Here is an 11469-nt window from a genome sequence, read left to right as displayed (position 1 = left end):
CAACTCATTTTTGGTTTTCAAAAGGATTATTTATAAAACAATGTGAGGGTTACAAGTGTGAATGAAATGTTTGTATATGGAAGATTTTATTTTTTCTTTATTTCGAATTATCTTATTTAATTGATAATGATTTAGGATAGGAATATATAAGCATTTTTGCTTCTACCTATACCTTTTCAGTCTTTCTGTTGTGTATATTATACAGAATATTGTATAGTATTTTATTGGAACGATTGACTGAATAAAACACAAACAAAAATCTATAGTATAGTATGTTCAAAAAAACTCAAAGAACAGTGTCTTGAAAAAGTATGTAGAACATAAAAACGTTGTTTTTGTAGTTGTAGTCATAGTAGTATTTGTAGAGATTGTAGTATATTCTTACACCGTCTCTCTCTTCTTTTCTCCTCAGATGATCACAGAGAACTCTGGACTTAAACTGATGACCGAGTTTCATGAAACATGAAAAAGTGAGAAAATGTAGTATTTAAACAAACAATGAGAATACAAAGCATACAGTAAACCTTAAATGACACAAATGAATGAGACAATAGTTTGATTAAAAGAATAAACATTTATACAGATGCCTGTATGTATGCCTGCTTATATTTTGAGCGTCTTTCTTTTAAAAGTATATTAATTATTTCAAACTCAGCGTAAATGAAAGTCATGAACACATGAATATAACACATTTCCATGACTTTTCCAAAACCTTTGGGATTTTATTTCTTTCCAAGGACTTTTCCAGGCCTGGAAATAACCATTTTAAAATTCCATGACTCTTCCAGGTTTTCCATGACCGCAAGAACCCTGCATACAGTTTGAAGCTGGGACTTTTAACTTGAGCCAAAATTAGGTCATAAATTAGGTGTTCATTGTTGATTTATTAATAACAGATATGAGGGGCTTTGACATTAATGATTTTTTTCAACATGACTGAATAAAAAAATAGAACATGACATTTATTTACACAAATTCAAGACACAAAGATCATGTGAAAAACATGGATTTTTGTTTTTGCTGTAGCTGATGTTTAATCATTTAAACTTTGTGCACAATCACAGACATTCACCATAATCGATTTGGACTTTAAGACTATTTTCCCGCTGGAACAAAAGGGAACACTCATTTTGTCTCGTGGACAATTCATCACATTTTCCCCCGACAGTGAATTACTTGACTCCAATTTCCAAAATGCTTGTGGTCTTTTTCTGTAAGGGACAGAGGTACATACAAAGTGTTGTGGAATGACAATACATTATCTCTGAATTATGAAAATACTTGACCACGCAGAGTATGTATTTTGTAAAGGTAAGCCTCGAGGCCCAAGGCAGCAGACTTGACGGCGAATGAAAAGCTGTGTTCCGATAGCGGAGTTAATTACGTCTTATTCATAGTCATCCGGTTACATTTACCGGTAACATTACACAGCAGTGGGTTACCGCCAAAAAAACTGCAATATAGAGTAGCCCAAATATAGAAAAACTGGCCTTTATTTAGTCTTTTTACATATGGCTTTAGCTTTTCTTACAAACTGGTTTTACAAAAGGTTCTGAAGACTTTTGAATCAACCACAGGTGGAAAAATCATGAAGAGGCTGATGACACTGCAACAGAACGTCTACGATCAGAGGCTCCAACACGGCTCTGGACACAGATAGTAAAAACAGCAAGGGAACGGGTGTCTGGAAACACTGCAGTACAAACATCAGACAAGGGACAGACCAGATGGACAGAGTCAAAATGGTGTAGTCACACATAAGAATGCAGAATTACAGAGCAGACGGGATTCCCTTTTCTGTCTCGTATACGGCACAAACGTTGGAGCCGTTCACGGGACACGGACATTTGATCACTCGGCTCTTTTCGACCAGCGGCGCTCACTGTAGCATCACGGCTCACGAAACATAAGAGCAAAATAAAAGACCGCAAAAGCAAAGGCCAACTCAGCGACACGGCCCAGCGTTGAGTGAACCTGAAGCACTTTCATTGACTATGCAGGAAACTCCAGGCGTTAGCCACCACCACAACATCAAGACTTCTAAACAAGGTCAGTATTTTCTACATCTAATGAGTACAATACAACTCTTTCAGTTACTTGATTCAGTGGAATTAGAAGACAGAATCAAGAGTATCAAATGCATACTTAAAAATCATTAACACCGCGTTACATTAGATTCAGTTTTCAAAGCTCAATCGGCTGACACTCGACATGTATAAAAGCGGTTTCATTTTCCAGACTGGTTTGGAAGGTTTAAGTCCATCATGAAGACCTTAGTTCAAAGTTCTTGTCACAAAAGGTGTTGCATAAACGGGATATGAAGTCTTTTGCATACAGAGGTCTGCAGAGGGGACTCATGTCTCTCTCCTCGCCTTCTTCTTCTTTGCTGGTTTGGGCACTTGGCTCTCAGGTTTTTCTGTGGAGACACAAAGAGTGCGATTAGTCTTATTGTGTGGCTCATGTGATTTTCACATTTTAAAAAGCTTCCTCAAATTCAGAGTAGGCCGTGTCAAAGTCAGGAGGATCACACATCCATTTGGTTCACTGCTGAGAAAATATTTAATTGACTTTCACTCTCATCATTCTTCTGCTAAAGAGCCAATATAATATGAAGGCTCAGTAAAATGATGACGCAGACACAGCAAGGACAGGAAATGTGCACAGTTTCCTGCCAGGAGGAAAGTTAAAGAAATCTGCCTCTGGTGCAGTTCAGATAAGAATCTATTTGCATTATTAACTCTGACACCTTTTAAATTAAACAAACTGGTTAGTAAAATAATATATAGAAACGGTTCTCTGTAAGTTTTCCTATGACAATTTATATGTATATTTATAATGAAGTGCATGTAGGGGTATCGTGGAAATATGGAATATTACAGGAAATGGATAGATACATCTTTTTCAAAAAGGAAATACAGAAAATGAATGTGAGAGTCTCATTGTTTAGAGGTTACTGCTAAACCCAGCCAATCAAAGGATGTCACTGATAAATAGCACACCTGATTTTTGGTCTTTATCTGAAGAACTACTTTGCATATTAGACACAGATTGTTTAGAAAACTCATGATAAATGTGAATTATAACACACTACTACAGAAAAATTCTGGAGAGTACAGATATGATAGTTTGATGGCGGAATTACAAGATTTGTGGATGGACATGGTTGGAAACACTACTAAATATCTTGGACATGTAAATCTCAATGTAATCTGGCATAAAAACATTCTCAGAATTCCAGGTTTTCAATAAAAGAAAAAGGACAACCGTTTAAAGATATGAAAGTTTATAGCCATTTAAAGTTGTATAATAACGTAATAACCCAATTTCCTAATGTCTGTTATTGCATTCCCCGTTTAAAAGCTTAACTAATGACGAAAGCTAATAAAGAAAGCTGGTTGGGGCATTTCAAAATGAAAGACCTGGCATCTGCCAGTAATATTTCTCATGCCTCAGTCATTTATGGAGGTGGACAAAATGACTAACCAATATGTTGGTTAGTAATTTATGCATTACATGGATACATATATGCAATATCTCACTAAGGTTCAATTGCACTTACTTTGTTGTGTTGAAGCAGAAAGGTTGTTCTGCTTGGCAGTGGGCTCTCCGTCAGTGGGCTTCTGTGGCACTTGTGTGACAGGGGGTTTCTGGGATATTTTGTCCTTCACTGGTTGCTCCGCTCGCACCTGCAAGGAAAGGGAACATTTCCCTTTTTGTTTAGTCTGGAGACCACCTCAGCAAAAGATGAGTGAACAAGTTAACAATTGTTATCAATTTTAAATATGACAAATCAGGAAAACGCGGTTAAGATGATCTGCTCTGGCGACCGATATCGGCGCCACTGACCTCGACAGCAGCTGCTTTGACGGGCTGGACGGCAGCAGCGTTCTCCTGAATGGGCGGCTGCTTCTTCACCAAGGCTGCGGGCGCCGCCTCCTTCTCTGGCCCCTCGCCCTTTCACGGGACACATGCAAAGTTTACACCCAAAACTGTGCAGTGAACTCAATGTAAACTTCAGAAAACGTCAAAGACCGTAATGTGAATCAGCTGATCAACAGGGTCAAGAATCCTTTTTGCATGTCAAACGGAGAAAAAACTGATACCAGAGAAGACTCCCATGTAATAATTAGTACTTAGCTATGCATTATTATGGGATTATATAGGTTATATCTAAAAGTACAGGTCACAAAGCTTTCTACATCGAATGTGCGATTAATCATACTACATTCAGGCTTCCTTGATTGTTAGACGCCAACATTTGCCACCTGCAGTCTGCATTTGTGTGTTATTCTCACTAGCAGTTACCTGGCCAGCCGTTCCTCCCTCCTCAGCAGCCTTCTTCTTCTTCTTTTTCTTCTTTTTAGTTTTAGCCGCTCCATCACCGGCAGTCTCTCCCTTGTCCTTCTCATCTTCATCCTCGTCCTGACAGAAACACATGGAATAGGCACATAGGAAACAGACCAAAATGAACAGCAAAACAGAGCAGCAAGTGTGACGTCTGAACATGTGGAGGAACATTCGGAACAAGAGCTGCAGGATCTCCGCTGCTCAAATGGGAAGAAGTGAGACTTCAGTTAAACGGAGCACTTCAAGCCTTGGTGTGGAGTAACTTCCTTACTTTGCCACAGTTCAACCACCACACTGAAGCAGACAGCAACACACACATGCCACGTGTATGTTAATAATGATCATATCTGCACCTGTTTTAATGCTTTGACAACACAACATGAAAATGGTCTTTTAACCCAGGTGAGAAGTGGTCTCACCTGTAAAATGAATTAACAGTGTGGGCGTGCAGAAGCAGTAAAACTCTGAACACAACAAAGGCTGTGTGTCAGCCAATATTATTATGAATTACATTTGAACGAACGTATAAAATAAATCAATATGTAATAATCTAAATGTTCAGTGAAATGACCTGTACGCCTGTGTCCTTATAAGCACTGCTGCTCAATCGTTGGCCGCAACTTAAAAAAGGGACAACTCCAGAGATTTTACACATCCAAGTCTGTCTCCAGGCCTTGAGGAGCACTAATGCATATGCCAACAAAGTCTTTTGTGGCTCCAGAGGGAACCGTGTAAAATGTGATAAATTGCATCAGGTGGGGTTGAAGACTACAACTTTAAAAATAGAACAAGATCCGGAAATGTGGAGTTAATTTCCCAGATCGCCAAGGGAAGATTGGCTGTATTTTACGTTATTCCATTTTAATCTGAATCCCATTTATATTGCCTCATTTTATAATTCATCATGAATCTGACAAAGTTATGGGAGTGCAGCGTAAGATTGATGAGGCGTTCGATCAGTTAAGGCATCAAGTGCAGAATTTAGAAATCTACCTCTGGCGCCATCTGGTGTTTGTACCAAAAACATTGACAAACAGCAAAGATGTCACTATAAATACATTTATGTTCATTATCGTAACAATTCAAATGTGTTGTTCAAATCATTCTGCCGGAGGAGATAAGGCTTACAGAATCAATAACTTCTTTTAAATCAGTTCTTAAAACCCATTTTTATAGAATTGCTTTTAAGTGACGTCGTCCCTTTATGATCTATTGTGCAGTTCCCCTGGTTTTGTTTGTATATTTTATTTATTTGTTTGTTTTCCATTCCATTTACTCCATTTGGTTATTTGTTTGGTTTTGTTGTATTCATTTCCTTTATGGTATGGTCCTTTTTGTTAACTGGTATTTAAGTTATGTCTATTCTTTGATTCTCTGTAGAGCACTTTGTAAACTTTATTTTGAAAAAGGTGCTATATAAATAAAGTTATTATTAATGATATCAATCACACCAGTATTTCTCATGCTGACAAAATGTCTGCCATGTGTGTAGTACTCTATTCTACTGCAGTATGTTGTGTTGAGTCACGACTATGAGCAGGGGCAGAGAACCAGCTGCCCTGGGAACTGCACCCAGAGGAGTCAATTACTAGGTTGTTATTTGTATTTTGTAAACTTCCAGGAAACTACAGTAATGCTTAGTCGTGACTTAAGCCTGGATATACTTACAGCCGCTCCAATCAACAGATCCACCGTGGCGGGCTCAGGGAAGGGTTGCTCCAGAGCAGGAGGGGCCTCAGGAGTGGGCTCTTCATAGTTGCCCCAGACTTCAGAGGGGGCGTTCCAGTCAGAGCTAGGATCCACTGAACTACCGTCTGAGCAACACAAACGCCATCAGAAAATAGCTCCAACTGTGAAGAGTACCTTAATTAGGAAGTCACATCTACAGTAAATAGCCGAGTCCTTACTGTGTCCAGACCACTCGTCTTCCACTCTGGGCTGACTGAGCCAGGGCAGGTTGCTCCCAGGCTGGGGCTCTGCAGAGACAAAAGACCAATGACTCAACCGGCCATCCTTAAAAGGGAGACTGTGGAAACTGCTGCCATGAGCCAGGTTAAACCCACCACCAGTTCTTATTGTATACTTACCAGCGGTACCAACACCCAGTCCAGGTAAAGACACCAGATTTCTCTCCGTTGTGGCCCTGTCAATCACAGTCCACGACTCTGAAACATTCCACAGATGGTAGGATGTCAATACTTAACACAGTTAAGCTATCAAATCAGCGCATCAGTGCGTTGATGAAAAACAGCTATTACTGCGTAGCCTTTGACATGATAGAAATCAACTCTGATCAATCATGTATTAGTCACTATATGAAAACCCAGTGTTGCTCTACAGATAGTTAAGTTTTATTCAAAATTCTGCAGGTGAGAATTTGCATAATTTAAAACAGCTAGGTTTATTAGGTTACTCAGCGGTAAAACATGTTTACCATCGATCTCCGCGGTCCACAGTGATGCTGGCTCTCTACTGGTTGTCCAGGGGCCCGTCTTTGGAGCAGGAGCCTTTACAGCCACGTCAGTCACAGGAGCAGCCGCCGCTACCACCTCACTGCTGTCAACTAGCACCAAGAGAGAAACTTGAATCTTCGGCAGAATAAAACAAAGATCAGGCTGGCAACACATTGAATATGAGAGTTCCTAGTGAAGCATCGAGAACTTTTGGTTGGTTAAAGACTTTGCATTAATGAGATCCGTTCTTGGGGTGTCTTTCTGAACCGATAACCAGTCAATGGGGGAAGCGTATTCTGCTGATAGTTACCTTGACATACAGACTCAATCTTCTCTGACTTCACTTTTGCGGAGTCTCCTGAAAGGAAAATATTTATTGTTTTAAACGAGAGCCGGTTAATGAAGGGAGCACGCACACAACTTGGCGCAAACACCTCCAGGGAAAACTCACTCTGGGAGTCAATTAAAATCATGCATTTAAAGACCAACCAAACGCAACAACAGCCTCTACAGAACAACAGTCAAAAACATCCCTCTCCAGGCACCATAGTAAAGCTGTTTGCCCAAGATGGTCTGGAGGGTTTGTGATTTGTGTGAACACATACAAGTAATACAAAAAAAACACTATTGCTAACTCATTTCCTCTTCCGATTGAAGAATAAAAACCCACTTCAGTCTAAATTAATATATACATGGTTCCAAGAGTCACGTCCTTTGAAAAGCCACCTTTTTTCTTCTTCTGGCTGGCCGGTGCGGGGGCTGCGGAGGCCTTTTGCTGCTCTGGGGCGATGCTGGCTCGCGTGTCCCCTCCTCCAGGACTGGCGGAGCCATCACTGGAACCCTTATCCTTCTTGCGTTGCTCGCGCTTCTCCTTGTTGCTGACCTTGGTCTCCCATGTGCCTGAAAAGTACCATCAAGTGCATGCGGAATTAGTTGCAAAATACTGCCGGTTTCATTATGCGATTAGTGAGGAAATGGATTAGGCAGGACAAAGGAAGACTGTTCAAATACACACAGAATATTTTTTTGCTGAGGGAAAAAAAGGGACCAACACAGGTCTTAATTTACCACAACATATTAGGTAGTAGGGCTGCAACTAACGATTATTTTATTAATCGATTGATTCTTTTTTCGATTAATCGATGAATCGGATAAAAAAGCAAAAAAGCATTAATTTCCAACCCTTTGTTCAAAAACAGAAGTGACAGTGCAAAACATGTTCAGAAAGAACAAACAGGTTGCTCCTTGAACATCCCTGAGCTGCTAATTAAAAAAATAAAATTAAAATGGACCAACACTAAAAACATACACATGCATGCTTTACATCTGCCAAATGTGAGCCCCCCTTTTTTTTTTTTTTTACTGTAATTGATCTCGTTGGAGCAGAGGCTGCTTTAGCATGCCCTGCTTTATTAATATGTATGAAACACTGGGACAGAGAGAAGCTGTACTGCTCCTCTCACGTCTGTTTTGACCGAAACCTCCAGGCCCAGCTCCACTTCATCTCAGTTCTGCATCAAGCTGTGCTGCATACAGAGTCCTCTTCCTTAAACTATTTCATTCTGGGCCTCTTATGACCACGAAATGATGTTGTTGGCTAAGCCCAACTACGTGATTTGATTCAGTCTACTTTGAGTAAAAAAACAACCTGCAGCCAGATCCGCCAGTGTGCCGGTTTAACGTTAACGAGTGACAGCGTGAACTGAACCAGACCGGGGGGTGACGGCATGTTTCACCACGTTACGTTTTTTTACAAGCAAGACTGAACTGTAACGGAACATAACGGAACTTTAACGACAATACACAACCAAACACGTTAGCTAACGCGATAGCAAGCTGACTAGCTTCCATTAAAAACAAGTTTGAGGGACATGAAGCCGCTGTAGACATCTTAACGCTGATTGGCCAAGACTCGACACATCCAAGATGTTCTATTTTTGCTACGATCACGACCTCAGCGTTTCTCAGTCTCTCACTCCAATATCAGACACGCTGGCGGCCAGTTGCTCTGCTCTTCTTTTTTTCCCTGCTTTATGACGCCGTAATAATCGCGCGACACAACGAATCGATAATGAAATTCCTTGCCAACACTTTTGCTAATCGATTTTTATCGATTCTTTGTTGCAGCCCTATTAGGTATACATCTTTCAATTTTTTTCAAAGTACACATTCAAATAAATTGAATAAAAACACACAATTCAGCCACTTTACACTTGTCACTTTCACATAATCACTTCATTCCGTGCACTTTATTTTAATTTTCTGAAGATCCAACTGTAAATATTCATGCTCCCTTTTTATTGCACTATGTTTTATGTTTATTGTTAAATGTTTATTGTTAAATATTAAGCATCTCCCGCCAGGACAAATTCCTTGTATGTGTAAACTTACTTGGCAATAAATGGTTATGATTCTCAATCCCTATGTGGTGCAATGACCTGGTCACTGAAAATAGTGGCTCACTATGACACAAAATGAATGAAGACAGGCCTCCTCAAAGAGGGGATACAGTACACAGACGTCACCTCGACCCTATTCATGATGCAATATATAATATTTCACCTTCTTCTGGTTCTTTGCCATCTGCAGTCCCCGTCTTTGTCTTCTTAACAAGCTGTTTGCCCTTCTTCTTGGACTTCTTTAACTAGAAGTAGAGAAAACAGTGGGCTTAAAGAAGAAAAGAAAGTAAAAACAACACACCTGGGATCGTGCGACCGGGTTTAAAGCAACAGTGGAGATACTTCACAGCAAAATTTCACCTCCAGGGACAGCAACTGGGCGAGCGGCCCCAATGCGGATTGAACCAAGGGCAGTCAATCAAGTCAGCATAGCTCAAGCCACGTCTATTTATAAGTGAAACTACATCCAAGACTCTTGAAATATGTTACGTGTCCATTTTGTGAACACTATTTCCATCTCTAAGTGTATGCATATTTACATCTTTTGAATCCAGCACCTTTGGCACCACTGGGTGCTTATCCAGAGGGTGGCATTAGATGATCAGGCTGCACCGTGTGCCGTCCAAAGAACGGCGCCACCTTCCAGGGTTGTACCAAGTTAAAAAATGTCACCCAACACTGCCAGCTGGTCTGGTTACATCATGGCAGGGTGATGGTGTGATTTACACAGAAGTGGAGCCAAACAAAATAAAGATTATTATAAGCAATTATTAATACAAACACAACCTGGGCACATCCATCACACTGGACAAATCAAGAGGTTTAAGGTCACACCAGCATGTCGTGCTGGTCTTTTACCTCTGCAACCTTTTCAGCCTTGACTTCTGGTGCTGGCGGCTGGTGATGTGGCACCGTCTCTTCTGACGCAATGGCTTCCTCCTGTGGTTCAGCAACAGCTCTCCCGTTTGGCTGGGCTTTCTGGAGTGAACATGTAAATAACAAATGTAGAGGGCTATTCCTTTCAAGCAATCGATATGTAACAACGTCCAAGGTTAGCATAGACAGGTTAGACAATAGCTTGAAGATAGCTAGGGGTTGTGGCCATGACATGATTCAACTGTCACTGTGGCGTTAGCTTGACAGCTAGCCTTGCTAACGACACAGCTATCAAGCTAGGAAAGCGTGTAGTTTTTTTTTTGTGCTACGTGCCTTTTCCGTCTTCTTCTTCTTTTTCTTCGGTTCTTCGGCTTTGACAGGTTTACCGACACCCCGCTTTACTTCAATGCCGTCGTCCACGACGCTTTCAACGAGTCGTTTCTTGAAGAGAGACCGGCAGGTTGAGGCCCACAGAGCGACCATCAGCACCAGCCCGGTGCATGCCGCTAAGAGGATCACCCATGGTGGAATAAGCTCAGGCTTCAGTCCCAAATCGACGCCGAGCTCAGTGCGCAGAAACCCCAAACCTTTGGACAACAGTTCATTCAGACGATTTGTAAGCAGCTTGAACTGCTGAGAGGCCGCGTCCTGCCACTGCTCCATTTGCATTGTTTGTCAAACAGACCGATTAGTCACGCTTTGCTCGCCGCTATTAGCTGCGCTAGCATGCAGAGCTAGCTAAAAATAACGGAACGACTTCGACATGATGGATGACAAATACATGTATCCCCTCGTTCGCCAGCAACATCGGCCTGGCTAGACAGCGACAAACTAAATTAGCTAACTAGCCAGCAAGCTAGCTGATATCATCGTAAGATAATACGCATCCGTTAGTTAGCTGACCACCACAATGTGACCGCGAGCTAGCCAGATTCACCTCATATGGCTCAGTTGTGACTGGAGGAGAAGCGTTGCCTTCATGGTCCCTTGTAATGTGCAGTTTCCGGGTGGTAAATCCCAACAGAGTACCGTTAAACAGATTATTGTCCAAAAAGTAGATTCAAAATAATGTTCGTAGCTATTTATTTTTTCAAGCCAACATGTATGATATATTGTAAGTGACATAATGAAGATTATGCAGAATTACAGGTGTAGTTATTTGGAATAACATACGTGTATGATACTTACTATTGGTTATTGATATGGTGCCATAGCCCTATGACATTCATTAAGGTATTCATAGTATGAATAGATTAATGTTTCGATTGTCTTCACTATATTCGGACTGTCCCCAACCTAATTAACTGAACGCACGAAATCCAACTTTTCCACAAACTCAAAAAGGCATCACAAACGGGCCATGACAGCGCCACAGAAATGGGCGAGGCTACGAT

The 11469-nt window shown here is 41.0% G+C and overlaps 1 protein-coding gene across 2 annotated transcripts; it reads right to left on the bottom strand.

Moving 5' to 3' along the window:
* Positions 1–570: 570 nt before the first annotated feature.
* Positions 571–10973, bottom strand: LOC306744353 (protein LYRIC-like). 2 transcript variants are annotated; one of them, XM_079226974.1, is made up of 14 exons: positions 10405–10973; positions 10058–10173; positions 9363–9444; positions 7527–7700; positions 7111–7158; positions 6782–6910; positions 6435–6512; positions 6255–6323; positions 6016–6161; positions 4306–4422; positions 3847–3954; positions 3560–3686; positions 2336–2416; positions 571–1693 (listed from the first exon to the last, which is right to left on the bottom strand). In XM_079226974.1, exons 1-13 carry the CDS (start codon positions 10742–10744, stop codon positions 2355–2357), a joined length of 1596 nt encoding a protein of 531 aa, XP_079083100.1. In that variant the 5' UTR covers positions 10745–10973; the 3' UTR covers positions 571–1693; positions 2336–2354. The 2 variants fall into 2 exon arrangements, with proteins under 2 accessions (XP_079083100.1, XP_079083099.1); XM_079226973.1 differs by having other exon boundaries at positions 571–2416.
* Positions 10974–11469: the final 496 nt, after the last annotated feature.

The sequence above is a fragment of the Taurulus bubalis genome, assembly GCF_910589615.1.
Source record: "Taurulus bubalis genome assembly, chromosome: 12".
NCBI classification, from domain to species: Eukaryota; Metazoa; Chordata; class Actinopteri; order Perciformes; family Cottidae; genus Taurulus; species Taurulus bubalis.
The sequence above is the reverse complement of the archived record's forward strand: the minus strand, read 5'-3'. Positions and strand labels throughout refer to the sequence as shown.